The 23,819-nt window shown below is 35.6% G+C and overlaps 3 protein-coding genes across 6 annotated transcripts in view; 2 read left to right on the top strand and 1 right to left on the bottom strand.

The window, feature by feature from the left end:
- The window catches only part of LOC121726032 (carbonic anhydrase-related protein 10), a 60,104-nt gene that overhangs the window by 24,570 nt on the left and 11,715 nt on the right, over positions 1 to 23,819 (bottom strand). The gene's annotated exons all lie outside the window — the stretch shown is intronic.
- On the top strand, positions 16,512 to 20,047 carry LOC121726048 (fibrohexamerin-like). Its single transcript, XM_042113265.1, has 5 exons — positions 16,512 to 16,602; positions 17,183 to 17,402; positions 18,215 to 18,354; positions 18,906 to 19,034; positions 19,905 to 20,047. Exons 1-5 carry the CDS (start codon positions 16,512 to 16,514, stop codon positions 20,045 to 20,047), a joined length of 723 nt encoding a protein of 240 aa, XP_041969199.1.
- Positions 20,963 to 23,499, top strand: LOC121726046 (fibrohexamerin-like). Its single transcript, XM_042113264.1, has 5 exons — positions 20,963 to 21,053; positions 21,342 to 21,561; positions 22,258 to 22,397; positions 22,692 to 22,814; positions 23,357 to 23,499. The coding sequence occupies exons 1-5, from the start codon at positions 20,963 to 20,965 to the stop codon at positions 23,497 to 23,499; spliced, it is 717 nt and encodes a 238-aa protein (XP_041969198.1).

Below are 23,819 nucleotides of genomic sequence, written 5' to 3'. Positions count from 1 at the left end.
ATTAAGACAATATTGCTGAGCTGTAACAAATATTTCTGGTCTCTCAGGAATAATTATTTGGTATTTTACCTTATCTGTGGCGATTAATTTCAATGTTTTGTTTGAGTTGTCTGTTTTTGCATTTTTATCAAGCTTTTCCTTTTGATCCCTTGGTTTAATATACTTATTTAAGTATCATATTTTATTCATTTATTTTTGTAACAACAACACCAAATTAGGTAGGCTAAGCACTTTTTATTCTTCTAGAACACTATGAAACCTTAAAAAGTTCTGTATACTTCTTACGAAATCATTATTTTTAATAACGACGATGCTATGTGTTTGCACTTCGGCAAATCAGGCGCTTATTTGAGCCGTGACTGTACATAATATCCAGACGAGAGATGAACTTAAAAATTGGGGGAAGCCCCGATCGATCCGACAGTAAATATAATGGCAGAGACGAATAGTGTCGCCAGCGCGGCGCCAGCGACTTATGGCTTTGCTGTGACTAATGTCCATAATATTGCAACTTTTAAGACGCCAACCAAAGTTTACGTTGCGGAAATTCTACGGTCAGAGATATGCATATATGCGTTAGTAATAGTAGTTAACGTTAAAAGGACCAGAATGGGTCTCCTCTTATGACGATCTTTATATTTTTATTTTTTATAGTTATTTTCTTCGGGTTAGTATAAGTATAATGGAATTTTGAATATTTCCATGAAGCAAGGACGACGTGTAGGTACGAGATGTATAATAGGTTTCAGTTTTGCTTCATAATCCCTTTTTTAAAACGGAAAATCTCAGTATTCAGTCTCATTTCATTGATTTCATACATTCGCAATGTAAACAATGTCATACAAACGCCTCGTTAAAGAAACAAAATGATGTGAAAAGAACCATAACGTGAACATGCAAATTGTATCTCTATGTTCACGTAATAAGATTTGTTTTAGCATAACTAGATTTAGTCGTTAAAATAGTAGGCACTGGAACCGGAAGGGAACGGAGGTTCGTAGACAAAGCTCGTTCCTTGCCGGAAGGAGGGGAGGGGGCTGATAAACCGCTGTTACTCGCACACTTGAGGTTACACGATAAAATTATATGCATGCAATATGCATGCAACTAAATTTAAATGTCTCAGTTTGCATTCGGACGAAATTAGGATACTGTTTTGTCCGTTGGAAGTTGGAGAAATGCAGAAACATTTGGAAATCATATACTTATCGAGTTTTCTCTCTTTTGATTTTGCGGATTTTTATCGGCAGTTTTTCTTCTTTTTTTTCACATTTTATCATAAAGCGTTATATGGGTCCCAATTCAAATGAAAACTAATTTTACGAAACTTGATGAGTAAAAGTCACAGCACACAATATATCGGCGGGCTCTGGTCCCTTTCCGAGTTGACATGTGTGCTGTGAAACTTAAACTGTAGGTCTATTTTCAAACGATATTCAGGCAAAACTTGTAAAGTGTGAAACTTACAACCGTACAACAAAACCAAACTCCTCAGTAAATGCTAACGGCAACTATGTAGCTGCGTACAATTTAATCCGGTAGTTTTTTGGGTACGCGGAATACAGATTCGATACTCGCTTCCTTTGTTACGACCGACTTTTTGCATCATAATATCGGTAATAATTTTGTGAATTTAGTTTTTGGTTTCTGAACTCTTGTAGGACCTATATTTTGATACACTAACACAGGGCCCCGTTACCATATGTGCAATGTGTGCAATGCACACGGGCGCCACCCTCTAGGGGCGCCAAATCGCCATCTCTAGGGACGCCAAAACCAAGGACCCAAAAAATTTGCCTAAAGGGGCGCCAAAATCCTTTTTTTGCACACGGGCGCCAGTAGCCCTAACAAATACAGTAGACACTCAATAATCTCAATTCTAAAGTAAGGTAGAAGAGGAATATGGATTTCATTAAAGCATTATATTATTATGTATTTGTCTGTCATACAAGACAACGGACAGACTTTATATACATAGTTATTAGCTGTTTAAATACTTTGCTATTAAAAGGGTTAGGGCAATATCTATAACAAGAAATTTCCCGCAAAGTCGAAAGCAGTATTCCGCGGTAATTCTACATTTTCAAAAACAAAGTAATCCTACGTCCTTTCCCACTTTATGTCTATGCCAAATTTAATTAAAATTGGACCCGTAATTTTAAAGACTAAGTATTCAAGGCCAACAAAAAAAAACATATTCTCTTAATAATTATAAGTATAGAATTGATGTAGAGTGACCATAATACAAACGAAATATGAGCGGATTTTCAGCCGTGTTCCGACACCGTGAAACACCAATGGCCAGTTAAAGTCTATTCTGCTTTTAGCAAATTACATAGTTGTCATAAAACTATATATCTCTATTGACCGCTATTAAAGTCGAACTACCGCCCAGACTTTAAGTGCTACTTAAAAATGTAAACCAGGTAAGGCAATAGAGCCTCAGTAGAGCTTTTCCTTTGTTTTATTACGTCGTCTACTACCTCATTTATTAATTGTGTACAAAGTGAATTATTTTATACCTTACCGCTTAATTTTTAACCCCTTTTATGCCCTTAGTCAATTTTGGAAAATCTCTGCGTACAGTGTGTTTAAATACATTTATCTGGATGGTTAAAAAAGTAATTTTTTACAACTTGACAACATCGATGTTGCCTACGTCGTTGAACAAAGATGTTACTTATTTCTGAGATAAAAACTATCCTGTGTTCTTTTCTGAGACTCAAATTATACCAAATACCTTTATACTACAATAGTATAAGTCAGAGGTCCCTGACTGTGCGCCGCGGCGCCCTGGTGCGCCGTGGAAAGTCGATCCTCCATCATTATTCAAAACCACAAGTATTACAAAATTATGTTAAGCTGGTGGATGATTAAATATTTGTTTATCGCTACTTAACAAAATATTGAGACGTATAACTGCGCCGCAGGCTGAAAAAGATTGGGAACCCCTGGTATAAGCGATACAAGATAACAGCTACCTGTTATCAAGTGTGTCTATGCACACTTTCGTATTTATAATAATCCTATGTACAAATGCAAACAAACATAAAAGCCATTAAATATAACATAATATCCGGGAGTCTGTTCTGGAGACGGTTTGTCTGGTCTCGCTGGCGCCAGCGCTCCCCTTTTGGCAGCCCACCGTGTTTGTTTTGATACATTATCCCGACACTACAATTGATATTTCGTGTGTTGTGTAGGAGAAACTGTTAGAGCAGTAGTTGCAATTAAAGTAATTAATTACATCTATACTTAATAATAATAATATAAATAAAATTGGAGTGTCTGTTTGTAATATTGAAAGAACTGTTTTTTAATACATGCATATGAATGTATATAGGGTACATAGACCAAAACAACATTGTTTACAATTTTTGTCTGTCTGTCTGTTTGTTCCGGCTAATCTCTGAAATGGCTGGTGCGATTTTGACGGGACTTTTTAGGCTACTTTTTAACCGACTACCAAAAAGGAGGAGGATATATTTTACTTTTTTTATATTGGTTCGCGGACAACTCCGACATTTATGGACCGCTTTCCAAAATTATTTTGTTCTGTTTCTTGTGTTCTTTTGTTTGCGCGGTTCTTGAGATACAGCCTGGATACGGACATACAGACAGGCTTCAAAGTCTATGCAATAAGTTCCCATTTTTATTATTTGGGTAAGGAACCTTAAAAAGGGGAAAATTTATCTCTTTTTCATTATAATTTTGCTAACGCGGATGAAGTCGCGGGCAACAGCTAGTAAGTAATGTTATTGATTAATTATTGTGGCATATCGTAGTAAAATGAGAGCTCAGTTTCTTAGGGTCTTTGGGAGAATGATGTTGTCGATTGGTTAGCAAGCAAGCAACGTACAAATTCTATAAATTAAGAACTTTTATGCGGCCATCCATTCCGTATTTTAAATTCGACGAGGGAGCAATGGTCGCGGGTTTGGAGTCATTGTGCGATGTACAAGTTGGCGAATGTGGATCGAAAGTTCACAATGGGTTCTGTCGATTTCAGACCGATTCGTTTGTGCTGAGTATCGGATTCCCCCATACGAACTTCAAATAAATATTTGGCTGACTATCACACAGAGTAATTTTATTTTCACTTCGAAGCTATGGCAAGTCTTGAAGGATTGCTACTTCATGTGAAAATAATTTTATTGTCTTGTAAGCGGGAGCCACACTACTAAAGGTATTTTCACATGAAAAATCAATATCAAATTCTTTCTGAAAAAGTTAAATGAAGTTAAAAAAAAGTTGCAACGCTTTATAGGCTTTATAGCCCGAAGTAGATATTAAATTAATAGTACATATAATAAGTTATTTAAAATTTAATCCCACATCATTTTAATTATGTAATTGGATATTGCTGGATAAATAAAAAAGAAATAAAAAAATCACTAATTCAATGAATTTCCTGGATTCTCGTTACAGGCCGGTGTGAGCGGCGCGCAAGTAGGTATGAGTTAATTTAGTTGAGTGGATCAGCCCGTGCATTGTCATCGCTTGTTTATCGCCGACCTAATGGTATTAAACTTTAGATATTGTTGTGCTCAGACAATGATTTCACGGTATTATACCATTTGGTTTTAAAATATCATTCTTGTATCGATTTGACGCGTTTTCGGAAGGTTTCCTCGAACGGATATACTTTAATATGCTATGAAAAGATTTATTTTTGGAAATTGTGAAGAAGATCAAAATAAATCAGGTATTTAGTGATAACTAGAGAAAAGCTAGGCCTTTACATCCATTATGGATGATTTATACAGTATTTTTCAGAGCGAAGTAACCACTCCTCAAATACTGTAGTGTCTGGGACAAGATTTTTAAATGTCCGTATGGTTGCCCATGCGCATACGGCATTCTCGCATCATAGTCGGCCTAGTCCAGACGTATTGATTACGTCTGGGACCAACTATGTGCGGGTTTCCTCACGATGTTTTCCTTCACCGTACGAGCGTCCCTACGGTGAAGGAAAACCACTTGGGATCAGAAAAGTATCTCATAGGTACACGCCACCACCCGGATTCGAATCTGCACCCTCTAAGAGTGCGAACCAAACTAGGTCTACCCATTAGGCCACGGACGCTCACTACAGAAGAAGTAACAGATAGACAAAAAGATATACACTTGTGCATTATAATATTATAAGCATGATATTTTGTTTCTTATACACTATAGTACCATAATATTTTGAAACATGATTGTATAGTTTTGTAACTATAGCTGATTGCGCGTCCGTTTAACAAGGGGTGAGCTAGATACTTTATTACATTACCTGATGAGTGTGTACACTGTACAGTGTGCAGTGCCGTGTCCTGCTTCCGCAACAAACGGTTTGATCGTTTCTATTTTTGGCAACTTTTTAACTGACCCCGAAAATGTAGGAGGTTCCATATTTGTGACATACTGAACATGTTATTATTTCTAAATATCCTTTTCTTAATATGCCTTTACTTAGTTCACAAAATGTAGAGCACAGGAGTTCTAGCGCGAAGATAGTCGCTTCACTTATTTATGATTTTTTTTTTTTATGAAAAAAGGGGGCAAACGAGCAAACGGGTCACCTGATGAAAAGCAACTTCCGTCGCCCATGGACACTCGCTGCATCAGAAGAGCTGCAGGTGCGTTGCCGGCCTTTTAAGAGGGAATAGGGTAATAGGGGAGGGTAGGGATGGGAAGGGAAAGGAATAGGGGAGGATAGGAAAGGGAATTGGGCCTCCGGTAAACTCACTCACTCAGCGAAATACAGCGCAAGCGCTGTTTCACGCCATTTTTCTGTGAGAACGTGGTATTTCTCCGGTCGAGCCGGCCCATTCGTGCCGAAGCATGGCTCTCCCAAGTATAAAATGTATGTTTTTACGTTTGCTCATCACCTTGCCTGTAACTTAGTACTTAGTACAAGAATCCCTTAACGACACTAAAAACAAAGTTAAAGCTGCAAAGTATCAAAACACACGAAACGCAACCGCAGTAACAAAGAAGCTAACCATCGAGTAAATAAACAACGAAACAATCTCGCTGCAGCCGACCGGGGTTAATAATATATGGCGACGCGCAATCACATACACAATTACACCCGGCTAAACCTTAAACATTCATTAGCGGCTCACTTAATGCTGTACTGCATTAGCCACTTTGTTTTTAAATTCATCTCCTTATTTTTTTCCTTAAGGTGTCTCTTCACAATGGACCATGCTGGCCCACTACAAGCCATACAGTGGACGGAGTACCCAGTGGTATATTATGGCGGACGATTTCCAGGCGTGGCGCAGTGGGCCATTATATAGTGGCAACTTTAGAGAATCAGAATAAAAAACAAAATGGAAGGATGTAGAGTCGAACTTCCCAGGCGCTACCTCCAGTAATAAAGAAAACGACCAAGAAGAATTTCCTTCTTATTTAAGTACTGAGTCCTTGTTGGTCGAGTTTTCGCCACTCTGTCCTGCCCTCCGAATGCTAATCCGTTAAGAGCCCATATGACCCTAACTTGACTACATACTTTAACCTAGATTTCAAAATGTGTAAGGTCTAGAAAACTGATTTTTTGACACAAGTAACTTCAGTTCATAAAGATTAAATGCTCAAGACGAAAACACGATTACTCAAAAAATGCTCGATAGTTTCTTTTTTACAAAAAACCTTGTTTTAGACACATTTTTGCTTGGATCTTCGAAGTTTGCTGTCTTTTCTTTAATATTTTTTAATATTTAAAAAGGTATTGATAAAACCTAAATTTGTTCAAAACACTTTTTTCATAATCATTATATTTCGTCTTTTATTCAAGTAAAACTAACTCGGCGATGATTCCGCGCCGTCCTTTTTCACCTGGCATATGAAAGACGGGCGTGAGTGTGAAGAGAGAAGGACGATGTTTGATTTTTAGAGTCAGGCGAGCTCTTAAGCAGCCGTAAACTTTGTTAAAAGGTTAGGTAACTCCTCTTATATCCAATTTTACAGGAGCACTAAACTTAACTGTGTCGTCGATAAGTTTACATTTTTACCTTTGAAATTAGGCATAAGTATTTGTGCATTCCTGGACCTCCTACCTAACCTAGTGATCCAACATCCAGTCCAGCATCCAGTCGACGCCGCCAGTTGAGCCAGTCGTGGAGTCTCACATTATTGTCTTCTCGTACTTGGCTTAATCCTAATCCCAATCTGAGATGTTCATAACGCATGCATTAGCGCGTTAATATTGCACACTTTAATTATCCCGAGAACCCCGGCCGAGGTCTGCCGGCGCGGAGTGGGGAGGACGTCTTGTAAACAGCGCCAAGTTTTTCCCTAATTAATATTATAGTGTCTTGACTGTTTTGATTTAAGTACTGGAATGCCAGGTGATTGGGTTATCAATACTGAGATTTGGGTTGTAACTTCGACAGAAAGAATGGGCTTTATAATGTGATGAAAAGCTTCACTAAGTAGGTATACATACTTCTGTGAGTTATACTGTGTGGGTGTTACGGTCGTTGTGCAGCATTTTTGATGCCATTTTGTGTTTTAATTTCACATTACAGATTTTACATCTATTAAAATTACAAAATATTTTTAGATATCCAAAAACTTATTATTCTTATTAAATAACATATTTTTAAGAGCTAGTGATACATAGACAGCATAGTTTTATAAGACTTTTTAACGAATTTACATAAGTCTAGATACTCTATGCCCATTGTTCATTACCATGAAACTATAAAAGAAAATGCAGCTAAAAAGTACGTTCGTATTTTTATTTTGTATACTACAAATGCTTATCCCTGACAAAGCATTTCCTGTGAACCGTATGTAACTGAAGCGAGATGCACAGTAAAAATACCACACAGTAGAACAGCTATTTCAAAGTGAGTTCCGTGGAGCTCTGGGAATCCGCAAAGGTTCCTGGACCGATACATATTTTTTTTTATAAATGTCATCAAACACCAGCAGGGAGACACGTCATTTAAAAGACAAAATATTATTTTTTGGGAGTCCATAAAAATGCCGCTTCTTAAAAGGGTTCCGCCTCCAAAAAAGTTGAAGAACCGCTGCAGTCTTCAGTGGAGTGTCTTTGAAATCAGACTCGCTCAACAGTCAACACAGACAAGTTTGTAGCATGCACGATGCTATATTTAATTTTGCTATTTTCAGTTTATCTGAATTTCACGCTCATTTGTGATTCCCGCTGTTTAGTACGAAAACGGTTTACTGCAATATATAATTTATATTGTACGACTATCTTGTACTCGACATGTTGTTAAACTTTATAACTTTATGATTTCTGCCTTTAACATTTTCGTAAACATTTTTAAACACTTTTCAAACTTGGCCAATATTTCTATTGCACTAAATATATCAACCTAAACCCAACTGGTTACAACACCATTTGATATTATACCTAAAAGTAACAGTAGTTATAATTAGTAAGTACGTAGTAGATACCTTAATTCACATTTAATTAAGTACAATTAGTTACTAAAAACTAAACTTAAGAAAAACATAAATATGGACAAGGGCGGCTATTATTATTGCTACTAAGCAATATCTTCCAGGCAACCCTGTAGTATATGATTGACTATAGCGCCCTTAATATTTTCGAGTACCTGCTTAAAGGTATAATTAGTTAAAATATTCTCCCATAAGTTGCCTGAGAAATCTGATGCTCTCCCGGGATGTAGTCTCAGTGGCAGCTGATAGCTAGCTCAGAAAATTATCACAAACTAGCGTGTACTAGGTAAAGTCTTTACTTACATTTTACACAAAACTTTATCAGTAATACGTCTAGGCATAAAATATGATACAAAAGGCTTATTACTATGAAGCTTTTTGGGCCCAGTAGAAATGCCAGAAAACAAATGAGTTGAAATGCAAAAAAATGACAAAATAACATATATATAATATATATATATATATATAGAGTCCAAACGAGCCAGGGAAAAGGATTAAACAAAAAAGGGCTCGTAACGTAAATTAAAAGATAAATTGTTCACTTGTTTATTGTTTACTAAATAGGCACACGGAAAATGAAGATAATTAGGAGCAGAAAGTTAATTAATAAATAACCATCCGATGAGTGGGCGTTTTGTAGAAATAATTAATCTATATTAATATGGGAACGGATCAGCTAAATCATAACGTGACTTTGTGTTATGTTTTTAAAAAAGTTTTTGGGGGTTGAAAATTTTTAGATAACGTCGTTGCGCCAACCACATTCCATAACATGTTTTTGAAAACTTTGGAAAGCATCAAGAAACGTATCATATATGTTGTATCGATTTTGGTTGACCAAAATGTTAACACTCGAAAAATTATTTAACTTTAATTGAATGAAGAGTTTGGCAGTAAAATATGTATATTATTTATACATACCCATTTCAGAATCGTCATTAAATTAAAATTATGATTTATTGTCTTTGAGTGTGACGTTAGTACTTACTTATGGCCGTTCCCAATATTTGATCTATCTCTGGTTTTGCCCTACTAGAGATAGGAATAGCTCACAATTGACATAAAATATATGTCTCTAATGTCTAATGTGAGCTATTCCTATCTCTAGTAGGGCCAAACCAGAGATAGATCAAATATTGGGAACGGCCGTTAGTGTATATTATTATGTTACCGTTAATGTTACTCCACTAATAGAATAAAAATTAAAAATGTTACTCCACTGATAAAACAGATCGTATCAACTAGAAAATAACCAATCAAAACAACAACAGTTTTAGGTTGACAAGCTTAACTCAAAAATTTTAGGACTTTTACTTGGTACTACTAATATATTCTGTGCTTTTACGAAGAAAACGAATGCAAACTATAAAGTGCAAATATAATATAAGCTTTTTTACTTAAAAAATTTACACTTTAACGGACGGTATCAGGGAATCAAAAAATAATATGCACGTTAACGTTTTTAACGTGCATATTATTTTACCTATTCTGCATTCTAACGGTAACATAATATAATACTTACATAAATTCGTCATCAAAATTTTGAAGATGTTTTAGGGGATATTTAAAATCGTTATGACTTCCACTTTCCTCTCCTCTTGGGTCGTCCACTTTTTTGTTTATTTAAATGCATTAAAAATAAAAAGCTGCGTCAGCACACGCAATATACCGAAAGAATTGATCGCAAATCCTAAGTGAATATAAGGTGAATTAATAATCACTTATAGCATTTGCGGGGGCAGATTTAACTGCATGGTAAAAGTGTCACCAACCCGCATCCTATAGCCCGTAACCCGCAACGTTACCCGTAACCAGCAAGTCACGTGTTTATTATTTCACATTAATTAGGTCTCGGCGCGCCCCGTTCGGATCACAACTTAAACGTCATCATTAATCACTAGTGTGTTGCGCGCCTAATACACCAAGTGTGTAGGCGGCCTAATGTCCCTATGATGAGGTATTGACTGTTGTATGACTTGTGTGATACGTAATTATAACTACCCGCATCGGTTTCGGTGACGGTGGCCGGGTTCACTGAAAACAGGCCAGTTACGCAGGAGTAATTAAAATTATTATAATTATGCCCAAGTATGTGCGCAGTACACAAGAGCACTTTCTCGGGAGATATCAGGCGCAGGACCAATTTTTAACATGCCTATTCGACGCATGGATTTTCGGAAATAGCAATATTATGTTTCCAACATGGGAATCGGATTCATGAACCATGAGTCATTACTCAAAAGCCACGATCTAACCCACTGGACCACGAAGGCGTATTATTAATAATTACGCAAAATGGCGTATATTAATAGTTCGAATGTCCCTACTCCCTAGTATGCTTTGGTATCGACTCTTTATACAACAGCTAAGTTTCTTTCAAATAATTATAAGAATTCACAAAAATAATTAATCACTGGATTCAATTTCTTGATAGATTTCAGATTCTTTGTCAATTGTTAAGTACGACATATCTCGTAAATCACTGTGTTTTTAGTTGTGAAGAGGTGTGTGAATACATACAGGGTTATGAAAAATATAGCTCTTCTCTAAAATAATCCTAAATGTCGAAATAGCAACAAAATGCAAATTGTAAAATTAGCACAACTATTATAGGTGTACTAGAATCTAATGGCAAAAAATGAGAATAGAAATTGACTCTAGCAATACATGTGTAATTGGAATAAAACATTTTGATCCTTTTTTTTTCCTTACAGCCGCTGATTCTGTGTGTGAAACATGCAAATATAAAAAAATATCCAATGATCAAGGATATGTTTTGAAAATCTGCTGTAAAAAATTGCCATCAGATACTGGTAGACTACGAATAATAAAAACTAAGGAATCGTAACTCCCATACTATTACCGTTTTAAATTTGGTTCCTTTTGATCTGTCATGTAACGTCAGCCTAGTACCGCTCAAGGTCACCTAAATATTGCAAATGTATTGAAATGTGCAGAGTAGACAGAATGATATGTCTATTGTGAAATGTGTACCTTACGCATGTCGTGCTGAAAAATTAAAGAAGTTGTAATTCAATGTACAGCACGTTGTACAGCACGTAGTTTGCATGTAATTCGCATCATTCACTACGATACACGATAATTCGTGCATTACAGCACGTAATGCATGTAATGCAGAATAATCGTTTAGCGAGCGCTTTAGGTACACATTTTTGACAAGTATTGTGGATGATGTTTTTTGACGGCGTTACTTTTCCTTAGTTTTTATTATTCGTAGCTGGTAGACCTATCATTGATGACGCCCGCAACTCCGTTGCGTCAAAATTTGTTTATTGCGCCGGAACTTTTCCGTGTAAAGTATCCTTTGTCCTTTCCCGGGATTCATACTATCTTCATATTAAATTTCGAATACTAAATCATCATATCAATTCGATTTGGCGGTTAAGAGGAGGCAGACAGACAGATCACATTTATAATAATACTAGCTTTTGCCCGCGGTTTCGCTCGCGTTAAGAAGTATTATTATATACAAACTTTCATCCCCTATTTTAACCCCTTGGAGGTGGAGTAGATCAAAATCCTTTCTTAGTGGATGCCTACGTCACGGATGCATGCCAAATTTCAGCGCGATCGGTCTAGTGGTTTGGGCCGTGCGTTGATAGATCACCATGTCAGTCAGTCACCTTTGAGTTTTATATATATATATATATATAGATTATAAGTAGTATATTATGGTAAAACCGTTGAATGTAATAAGAAGAAATTAATTAAAAGAAAGAATATTCATAATATAAATCAACAGATGCAAAAAGACATTTAATACAGAGGTGATAAGTTTCGTAAAAGAACATCCAGAATTTCACCGTGACTCGCCCGGAAACTCCTGGAACATGAAACGAGGTGTCCTGGATGTGACATTTATATATTTTTACTTACTAAGATTGTTATAAATTCGAAAGTTTGTCTGTCTGTTTGTTACCTTCACACTTAAAATACCGACGTGACATTATTTTGACGTCATGTAGAGATATTTTGGAATGGAAAATCACGTAGAAAATTTACGTTTTTCGGTGCAACAACGTGAAAAAAGTTGTGCTTATTTGTAATCTTTTAAACGATCTTTAATAGTACCTAAGATGCGGCAATTTGTCAGAAGTCAGAACAGGTAATGATATTACAAAATAAATTAATATAATAGGTATTGTGTAATACACATAATTAATTAACTACAATAATAAATTAATGTTATTTAATATTCAATATCCTGTTATTTAACAGCATATTGAATTAATATTCAACATTAATGTGTTTAATAATATATATATTTTTTTAATTTAATAATTATTCGTTAATGTTATACAGTAGAAATTCAAGACAATAATATCTAAGTATTCTGTAATTCACACACATCCCCATAGTACTTACTAACGACTTTAAACGGCAAATCGAGGCACAAAATTTTATATTTAAATAGTAAACATTTAAATAAAATTCTGTACCTTATCATTTTGATTACCGTAAAACCACATCCACTAAAAACCCTTTTCATTGCGAAGTTCATAAGTTTTTTTATGAAATCGAGTGAGGCGCCCCGCTGTTAGTATACAATACGACCCGCGACGTTCCGCACTCTGTTCAGACTTTTTCTGACTTCCGAAAGTGATCTCTATGTCCGTAGCCATAAAGGCCACCTCAAAAGCATTATGAGTGCAAACTCCGAACGTTTTATCTAACCCCCCGCCGAATGGATTCCTCTCACAATAAGACGGATTCTGACTTCGCTCGTTTATCAACTCTATCGGAAACTCTTTGATCGCGGATTTCATACAATTGATAAATAATCTGAACATTCTGAGAAGTCAGCGTGCACGAGGATTGACAAAAATTAAAGTTTTTCGTGCGCATATTTTTCAAGACTTTTATTCTGAATCCAAAAACACAGCTACAAGAGCATGGTTTTGTTACATTTTGATATATTATATTGTGCTGATGTTGAAAAGACTTGGCAATTTCACCATCTAAACCCATATTAATTATTTCTCTATAATCTGTCACTCTTAAAACAGTATTTTGCGCAAACCAATTTTTTTTATCATAGTACAATTCATTCTTCCAATTTATGAGTTCCATTACAATTCGCATCTTGTAATTCGACAAATCGACGTCTTTAGTGTCTAAACACACCATGCCGAAGATACGCGGCCGAAGTTCAGCAGGATTACGCCTCAGGTAATGTATTTCAAATTACCGATGATACACCATGCGGAAAATACGTCGCATTATAATTGTATGTGTATGTCATTGCTGACGTAATCATGCCGAACTTCGGTCGCGTAATTTCGGCGTGGTATGTTTAGGCACTAAGTAAATAACCTTTAAATATAATTTGGTAATGAAATTTATTCATAGAATATAATTTTTCCATCAATGAAAACGAAGCAGACAGACGCTGGATAATTCTCCGTGCACTCGATAACCATTAAGACAATTATTAGAAACTTTAAAATGTGAACCACGCGAGGTGATGCCGCATACTATAAATATTAATGTTCTTTGTTGTACTTATTAAATGAGGCGCGAATTGCTGCTCTAATAATATTGTAACGCGTTGTAGGTCAAGTGCCGATACAAATATCTGGTGAGCTAATGATGATATTTTTACAAGCTAATGGAAATGCTAATGTAGAATTATAATAAAACGAAAAGTGTTGTTATTGATATAATTCTATAACGTCATAATGATACACGTTTTATTCAGCAGAGCACACCCTGTGATCAGAAAATGTATTTTTCATCGAGTATTCGTCAAAGTAAGCAGTTGATGTGTTTCGCTTTCAGATGTATTAGTTATTCGGAGCAGGGATGAATTATATAGTAATATAGCATCAAATATGCAGGAGGGACAACTAACTGAGGCGCCTTTGTACAATGTACACGAAGACGCTTATTTATACAGTACCTAGTACCTACACAATATTGTGCGGATTTCGATTTTAGAGATAATATTGTGACTTTGCCGTTTAAATTTTAAACTAGACTGGCATGATATTTAAGGGGCGACTAACCCTAAATTGTCGATTGTTTCATTTTCTAAACATAGATTCTACATTACGTATACATATTTCCGAGGAACCAACCTAGCAAAAACACGATATCTTAAAACTTTCTCGATAGAAAAATCACAAAGATGCATCAAATTTTCACGAATTTTTCATATATCGCTATACCCGTGCATTAAACTAAGTTAATATTTTAACACATTGTATACAATTCTATACTTGAGAAACTGACCTAGCGGATTTTTAAAATGTTGTATATTTATCGAGTAACTAATTTGGCGATGAATCCGCGTCGTCCCTTTTCACCTGGCATATGAAATACGGGCGCGAGTGTGAAGAGAGGACGATGTTTGATTTTTTGCGTTAGTCGCCCTCTTAACCGTTACAATATAAAGGCCTCTCATGTTTAAAACTCTCTAACTGGTTTCGCCCTAGAGTGCAGCATGCAGAATATAGTCAAATATTATACCGTTCTATTGCACAATTTGTGAACTCAATTTCAATTAAGAACCTAATATTAGAATATTATAATGAATGGCCCGAATGGGATTATACTAAGACAAAGTTATAGAAAGTTTGCGCCTTCCGAACAGGTGCCTATCAAAATATGTTAATTAAGAAACATCTTTATTCAACAACTTCTGTATAATCTTTTACGCAGCTCATAATTCTGCGAATGAAGTACGAAGTCTTTTCACGAGAAATTAATAGATTAACACTAATCTCGTTTACCGAGTACAAAGTGAATCCTACTTGGTGCTTTGTACCGAACAGCTTATATCCGCTTTACATTGCTACGGTCTAACTGCACAGTTAGATCGCAGCAGATTCCATATAGGTTATAGGTATACCTTCCATTCCCTTACTCGTAGATCCATAAGAATATGGATCTACGCTTCAATTCAATTCTATTTTATTCAATGTACAAACTGTTGTAAAACTAAATTATGGATGTGGTCCTCATCTGTCAAGCAGTTTTTGCAACGTATCAGACAAGGACAAATCGTTGTACAACTTTACCAGGAATGTATTTGACTGTCATTTCTAAACAAAATCAAAAACGATGCATCCGTTTTGAACCTACGATGACGCGGACAAACAAAATATAACGTCCTAAAACGCCCTTTTTGTCAAAAATGCATTTAGTCGGGCTCAGCAAGGAGTTGAAATAGTGAAGTATTTTGTAATAAACTGCAGCGCGAACTACAGCGGTTTGAAGTGCTTATTTCTCCAACTTCTATCTCAAGTCCTTTGATAATCCGTGCCGGCTTTTGAGAGTGTAAAGCGAAGCTCTATTTAGCTCTATCTTGGAATACATTTTTAAATAGAAGAAATATGGAAAAAAACTGTATGGTTATTATTATTTTTATGAAATAAAATACAGGTTAGTAATAATTTACTATATGTTGCCTATACAATTTGCTGAGCTTTACTAGTGGTAGCCGTAAATTTGTAGGCAATAATAATAATTAATACTGTAGACTCAAAGTTCCTAACAAAATATTACACAAAACTTCCAGCGGTTTAAACGTGACGCTGACTATGTAATAGACAGACATACTTTCGCACTTTTAATAGATATTACTAGCTGTCCCGGAAAACGTTGTTATGCCATAATATTATGAAGTATTTCGCCCATATTGTTATTTTATTGAAGTGACTAAATAAGTATGGCACCATGACAACGTCCATCGCTATCCCGTCGCACAAACAATGTTCGCCGTCAGTCTCGAGTTGTAATAATTTACTATTATTTATTCAACAAATGCACTTATCAATTTAAAAAGTAGCCGATTCTCAGACCTACTGAATATGCATATATAATTTGGTGAAAATCAGTAAAGCCGTTTCAGAGGAGTACGGTCACTAACATTGTGACACGAGAATTTTATATATAAGATAATATTGATATTATGTACAATATCGAAACACTCTGTAAATATAATGAAGGATAAAAACAAGAAAATAAGATACGATCAATCACCTGTGATTACATAATATTTGCGTAGGCATTATTTTAATTTCAAACAGTTTGGTTGCAAATTGCTACAACTACGGTTCTGCAATATGATCGCGTTGAAAGCATTGTTATATTTCAACATACTACTATTGTGCCATGGACAAAATACACTTAATATTTCAAATCAAAATATAACAGGTATGTTGTATGTGGTCGGTCGCTGCGGCAGGCCGCGGCTCGACCGAGCTCCACGGTTAAAAATGTGGTTTCATGGGAATTTATACTGAAAGTTTATCTTTTATTGCCTTTAAAACGTAACTTGAATCCAATTCTCATATTATGTTGAAATGAAAAGTATTATTTTAGTTTACTTTTGCTGAAGACACCGTATATTAAAATTAGCTTGTCCTGTATGAATATCGGTTTTTCTTTGCATAACCAATCAAAAAATATATCTTTGTGATTAGTAATAATATTTTATCTTTCTTTTATGTACTATTTTTATACGTTATCTATCTAGAATTTAGATTAATACTAAAGTTTTGTATTGAAGTGTGTAGAAAATTGCCATACAAACATCTTCATGCCCAATTTAAACAGAAAAATAGCGATGAGTCAATATTTTTTGCAATGCCGCCTTCACCTAGAGCGGGTCCCTACAAAATTTTCTAGTGGCTTGGAACCCTCCTAGGTTTTCTTTTTATTCTCAAGTGAATGACCAAGGTTAAACAAATTTTTTTCTGTCATCAGAAACGTCAACAATAAGTCTATATTCCAGATCCGATTGACGAGTACATCGAGCGTCCCTGCGAGATCTTCGACAAGTTCTGTATCCGGCAGTTCCTCGCGCAGCACTCCAAGTGCAAGCCGGTGGACGGTCCGGTACCGGATCCGCTGTACCGCGACAAGACCACCGGATACGCGCCTCATGCGAACGTCACGTTTATACCCATTGCTGTCACCGTCAGCGGCTTGAATGGCAGAATCGAGGAGTTTTAGTGAGTGACTCTTTATCTGATGTTATAGCCAGGTCTACCAGGATCTGATGGCAAATTTGGATGGCAGATTTTCAAATAATATCCTTGATCATTGGATACATTTTTATATCCCACACAGAATCAGCCGCTATAAGGAAAAAAGATCAAAATGTTTTATTCCAACTACCCCGGTATTGTTAGATGGTTGCTTAAGTCAATTTATTTTCTCACTTTTTGCCATCAGAACCTCGTCAAGTTCTATAAATAATACGAGCTTTTGCCCGCGGCGTTAAGCAGTATTATTATATACAAATTTTCATCCCGTATTTTAACCCCTTGGGGGTGGAATTGATCAAAATCCTTTCTTAGCGGATGCCTACGTCATAATATCTACCTGCATACCAAATTTCAGCCCGATCGGTCCAGTGGTTTGGGCTGTGCGTTGATAGATCACCATGTCAGTCACCTTTGGGTTTTATATATATAGATTTCTGACTTAAAACTTGATTTTGGGTAGGTCCTTTTTTACACGTCAATGTATTTAATATCACACTTTGAAACAGATCCATTGGTATTAAGCCTAGTAGGCTTTAGGCCTCCTTGAAAATCCTCACTTGAAAATATTAGACAAACAGCTGCAGACCTTGAAGATAAACACCACGTCAGTGAAATATTTATTAGTAAGGAGGTTTATAGCAAATGACGGTGTCCTTTACATGTCTAAGATCCTTTTTGAAGTCCTTTATTTTATAGCTAATGTAGCAAATGACGGTGTCCTTAACATTTCTAAGGTTCTTTTCGAAGTCCTTTCCTAATTTGCATCTTTATTCCAGCATCAACAGAAAGACTGACAGACTACTTCTAGCAGTAGAGTTCACCAACCTCTACGCTGCTTCTCCCTACGCCTACCTGAGGTACCACCGCCGCGCTCAGGAGCCGCTGGTGTATAATGACTTTGGAAGCATCAATTTCAGTAAGTGGTAGATGATTTCTTTTCGGATTAACGCCTCTAGTACACCTACGCTGCGAACCGCGAAACAGCGGCGAACCATTTACATAAGAAACCATATTATGTCTCACCCGCCACACGACAGTGACTTACATATATTGCATCTCGCTCCATTTCTGTTTCGCAGATTTTTGCGTTTCACAGCGTCTGCGTACTAGCCTAGAGGTAAGAGGTGAAGGATTCAAAGGCTTAAGCAAAAACTTTGCGAAATGCTCGAGAGCAGATGAAGTAGAGAAATTTATATTTTGATAAATTTTAAATATATAAAACGATCATTTATTGCTTTGTTATGTAACGAAATAAATAGCACGCTATAATATGCTGTTGAAGTTTCTGAGTAGAGGCGACATAAATACATAATATACTACAATATGTAAGATGACTATAATATAATCGATTTTAGAGTTCAGTTTAACTATAGCACACCTATCGTTTGGAAGATCGTCCTTTGGTGATTTTCATCATATTCCACCATAATTCCACAGTTTTTATTAGTATTTTTTTGGCGTTTTCAGCTTCTCTCGTCTTGACGATCACCATACCGAACTTAAAGGATCTTCAGCTGGAGAGATCGGAAGTGTTCGCGTACTCCCCCGGCATACCCGTCATTATACTTGGCGGCAGATTCACTGCCCAAGGCGTCGGTAAGATTTCACAAAATCCTTAAGAATTAATTAACTTGTAATGTAGGTTACAAACAATAAACCCGTTTTTAGTGTTTAGTTTATAATAAGTATTAGCTGTCCCGGCAACGTTGTTTTGCCATAAAATGTATTTCCCTGTTTTCCTGCTTTTCTCTTGAAGTTTTTTCTGAATATTTTTTTCTATAGACCTCACGGAGCCCGAGACCTTTCCAACGAATGCAAAACCGTGGAAATCGGTTTGTGCGTTCTGGAGCTATAGCTTCAGGAAGGAAAACCCGACTTATTTTTATATATTAGTATTTATTTTAAGGGCCAAGAAGCCGCCTATATCCTTTTTTTGTTATGTTATGATGTTTTTCGCACCAAGGATAAAAGATACAGTATCAATAATTGTAATCATTATGGTCCATCACGCCATGCACTTTTTTTTAATTAAAAAAAAAAGAGTAGCTTCATTTTGATAAGACGAACAACAATTTCCTGTGCGAAAATTCTTGAAAGTGGTAGCCAACAGAGATAGAAAGGATTTAATGGTATTTCGATTTGATGGTCCTAAAATATGGATGGTTCTATTTGTAGGACAATGTTACTCTTATAAATTATAATAAAAAACTAATAAGTAATAGCCTATCAATATACAAAAAATCTGCTGATTTAGGTTCCGTTTTAGGGTTCTATAATCAACAAGTCCTCGTTGACTACGAAGCACGCTACAACAATTTCCTCGCAGACAAAATTGTTGTTCTTGAAAATTTTTGTTGTCTAATCAAAACGAAGCTACTCACGAAAAAATTGCTTGACTGTAATAAAAAAAATTGTTCTAGGGAATCTGTACTATATTGTATTTTTCACTCTTTGTCGTTTTTTCAGAACCGGAAGTGGTGCGAGCAGTGGCCGACATATTCGCCAACTTCCCGATAACAGTACGAGAGTTGATGCTGAACGACAACCCTTTCTACATCGGCTCTTACATACAATATAACCTGTGCGACTTCGGACTCAAACTTATCTGATAAAGAAGAGTTAATAATAAAATAAATGAATAAGTCTCAATAGACTTTTATTGTGTATACCCGTAAATATCTACAAAATATTGTATGTACATATAGTTATACTGTCCTCACAGACCATAGTTTCAGTATTAGTTATTTACAGTGCTATCTCTTGTTTGGACTTTTATTATTTTTAGTACTTATTATATTTTTAAATACTATAAACAATAAAAGTCCAAAAAAGAGATAGCACTGTAAAGATTTCAATATATATTAATAAAAATCCTATAATAAGTGTCTTGTATATTAGAACATATAATTATTAGTTGTTTAAATAAGAATTATTAACAATATAAAAATATTTCTGTCCGCAAATTTTGTTTGCTAGGATGTAGCATGAATTCTGTAATTATTCTGAAAATAAATTAATAAAATTAGAACATAATATGACATACTTTCAGGCAGATTGTCAGGTCCTCTTTAATTATTGTTCAGTGTACCATTTTTATAATGATACCGCTTAATCTATGCATAAAATATACAGACTTTATTAATTAAAAATAAACATGTTTAGGTTATATTTTAATGCTAAAATTATTTGCAAATAGAAATAAAAAATATATCAATCTAACAATTATTATTATTAATACTCACTAAAAATGATAAGAATAGTGTCAAATAAAAAAAACTACAGCATTTTATAAAATAGATTAGTTCTGTAATCGCTACTGCCGTAGGTTATAGACAAGTATTTTTTTGCCGGTCAAAATTCACTCTCTATAGTGGCTAAATCACCGTTATTAAACATTTTGTATTTGGGGTAAAACTATTAAGTAATGAAAATCGATTAATTATTGCTAATAACTTCATATAAACTTCATATTTTATAACTACAGTTTCGTTGTAAATCACTTAAAGTACGGACCGTTTCGCACGATGCTCGCGTTCAAATTATTTTTGTATTTCAATATTCTACTCCTCTGCTATGGACAAGATGCACTAAATAAGTTAAATGAAATCGGAACGGGTACGTGGAAAAAGAATGATTATTGTATTATCTATTGTTTATTTTATTAACGTTTATGTTTTTATATAAATCGCGATCAAATAAGTGGAATATATGTTAAGGTGAAGTAAAATCAACTGAATTCGTCACACTCAAAAAAACTTTCATAGGAGAGTTTGTTCAAGCGCAGAGTTCTATTACATTTTTTTTACTTTGAGTTTGACAATCATTATTTTTCTGCCTTCCACTATGCATAAGCTGTAGATAATAGGACAGAAATTGTTGATTTTACCACAAGTTACATTTCAGATCCAACTGACGAGCACATAGAGCGGCCCTGTGAGATTTTCGACAAGTTCTGTATCCGCAAGTTCTTCGCGCAACACTCCAAGTGCAAGCCCGTGGATGGCCCCGTGCCGGATCCCCTCTACCGAGACAAGAGCACCAGCTATGTTCCCCATGTCAACATCACCTTCATCCCCAACTCCATCAACATTAGGGGGCTGAATGGCAGAATTGAAGAATTTTAGTAAGTCATCCCAAAGTCCAAACCATAAAGTTAATATACCTAGCGGAATAGAGAAACAAAGGCCTGAGCAAGAGAGATGTCACTATCAGTAACACTTCGTGGTAAAAAGAGACGTGTGATACATGACAGCAGCACTCTTTTTTTGACGTCCAGTCGGCACGTGCCGCAAGTTGACAATTTAATCTCATAGAAATCATGTTCAATCATGCTTGTGTAAGTGTATACGTACACATATTTTTACACACAGATAAAGCCAATTTCGGTTTCGTTTGACAGCTCGAGATTGTTGCTCTATTCCGCTAGGTGTATTAACTTTATGGTCCAAACGAATGTCCACTGAACTTCAAGTTGGAAACTATGAACATTCATTGTGTAATTTTTGATAACACAAATCTGATAGTCTAGTAGAATGATACTTTCAACTGGTTTGAAATTGGGGAACCCTATGTACGTATATGACTAGAATACAATACAAGGAGAATTTATTCAGGACGTGTATAATCGTTCTTGGTATCTAATTTTAATTTCTTTTCTATAACGACAATATTATCTCGTTCGTTATTTTTTATTATACCTTATTTAACCCTAAGAGCCTAATCTATTAGAGGGACTCACAAAGCCTTAACACACGGTTTCGTGTACGTCTCGCAGACGTAGATTAGGCTTCTAGGGTTAAATGAGTTTCACCTATTCCAGCATTAACAGGGTAACCGATAAGCTAGTGCTGGCGGTCGAGTTTACTAACCTCAATGCCACCTCGGACTATGTGTACCTGAGGCTGCACCGCCGGGCGCAGGAGCCCATCGTGGTTAGAGATTATGGCAGCATCCAATATGGTAATACAACTATGGTCAATGGATAACATTTTTAATCGTTTGTCAACAAAATATTACGCCCATCTTACTAGCCAGTAAATTGTTGATTGGTGGACGGGTAAATTCTGTCTTGCACCAGAAAGCCTTTCCAGAATTTTGAAGCTTTTCCTTTAAATATTAGAGTATAATTAAAATAACCAAATGATAGAATCTTTTTCAATAAACGTATATTGCAATAAATTTTACCTTCAACGATACAGTCATATTGTGTTACTTTGCCTTTGTTATTAGGTAATAGCAAAGTTTACTTTTCAGATTCTCTCTCTATGACGATAATCATACCAAACCTGAAGAATCTTCAGCTAGAGAAATCAGAAGTGTTCGCGTTTGTCAGCAACTTCAAGCTGGTACTGGGCCCAAACCTTGCCGCGAATGGAGGTGAGAGAACGCTACGCACTTCATACGTGTCACACCTCTAATGTGGAAGTTCTCATAGGTGATGACAAACTTTATAGAAAGCGGCTAGCTTTCCATAATGTTTGTGATTTGCTACGAAATCATATTAAAACTTTACTTGTAACATACTCCATTCAAACGTATTGCTCTTACTTGTCTCTACCAATTTTAAAGTCTTTTTGGTTTAGGAAGTCAGTATGTTGGGCAGACATGACAATTCAGCACGATTAACAGCTTTGTATACAGAGTGTAACAAAAATAAGTGATAATACTTTTAGGTGTGTATGTGTCCCTTATATAGTGTACGCTGTGAAAGTAGCAGCGCTAAAATTGTACTTTTTTACTTTTGTATCGGAAATAGATATGCTCGGGCGCATGCCCATATAAATGGAAAAAAATGCTCTTCCAGCGCTGCTACTTTCACAGTGAACCCTTTATAAGAGACTCATACACACTCTAAAGTATTATCACTTAGTTTTGTTACACCCTGTAGATGGACTATAGTTGAATGACCTTATTTTCAGACCCCGAGGTACAACGAGCCATGGCAGAGATGATGGCGAATTACCAAATAACAGTTCGCGAAATCGTGCTCAACGACTCCCCCTTCTATGTCGCCTCCTACATCCAGTACAATATCTGTGATTTTGGCGTCTACATTCCTTGAAACATTATTAAAAGTAATAAAAGAATTGAGGAATAAAATATGTTTTATAACCACAAAACATTATTTTTCTTCTGTTACCTCTATAATCCTTAAAGTGTTAATAATAAGTATAAATAATGAACATTTTCTGAAACGATTTAGATGATGAAGAATATAACACATTGTTGTTAATTGATTGATTGTTATTAAAACAATCTGAACCGAGAGTTCCGCAGAGGTCTTTTGAAACGTGTGTTGCTAATCACAAATAATACAATTGAATAATTAAAAGTACACATAATATTACAATTATTATATTTAAGGATTTAAATTATAAAGTA

This window comes from Aricia agestis, chromosome 4 (genome assembly GCF_905147365.1).
Source record: "Aricia agestis chromosome 4, ilAriAges1.1, whole genome shotgun sequence".
Classification (NCBI taxonomy): Eukaryota; Metazoa; Arthropoda; class Insecta; order Lepidoptera; family Lycaenidae; genus Aricia; species Aricia agestis.
Note: the sequence above shows the minus strand (reverse complement) of the source record. Positions and strands in the feature narration are given on the sequence as shown.

Coding starts and splice junctions, on each gene's coding strand:
- LOC121726048 (XM_042113265.1), top strand. CDS start 16,512: ATGATCGCGTTGAAAGCATTGTTATATTTCAACATACTACTATTGTGC. Junction 16,603..17,182: donor TTCAAATCAAAATATAACAG/GTATGTTGTATG, acceptor TCTATATTCCAG/ATCCGATTGACGAGTACATC. Junction 19,035..19,904: donor ATTCACTGCCCAAGGCGTCG/GTAAGATTTCAC, acceptor TCGTTTTTTCAG/AACCGGAAGTGGTGCGAGCA.
- LOC121726046 (XM_042113264.1), top strand. CDS start 20,963: ATGCTCGCGTTCAAATTATTTTTGTATTTCAATATTCTACTCCTCTGC. Junction 21,562..22,257: donor GGCAGAATTGAAGAATTTTA/GTAAGTCATCCC, acceptor CACCTATTCCAG/CATTAACAGGGTAACCGATA. Junction 22,815..23,356: donor AAACCTTGCCGCGAATGGAG/GTGAGAGAACGC, acceptor CCTTATTTTCAG/ACCCCGAGGTACAACGAGCC.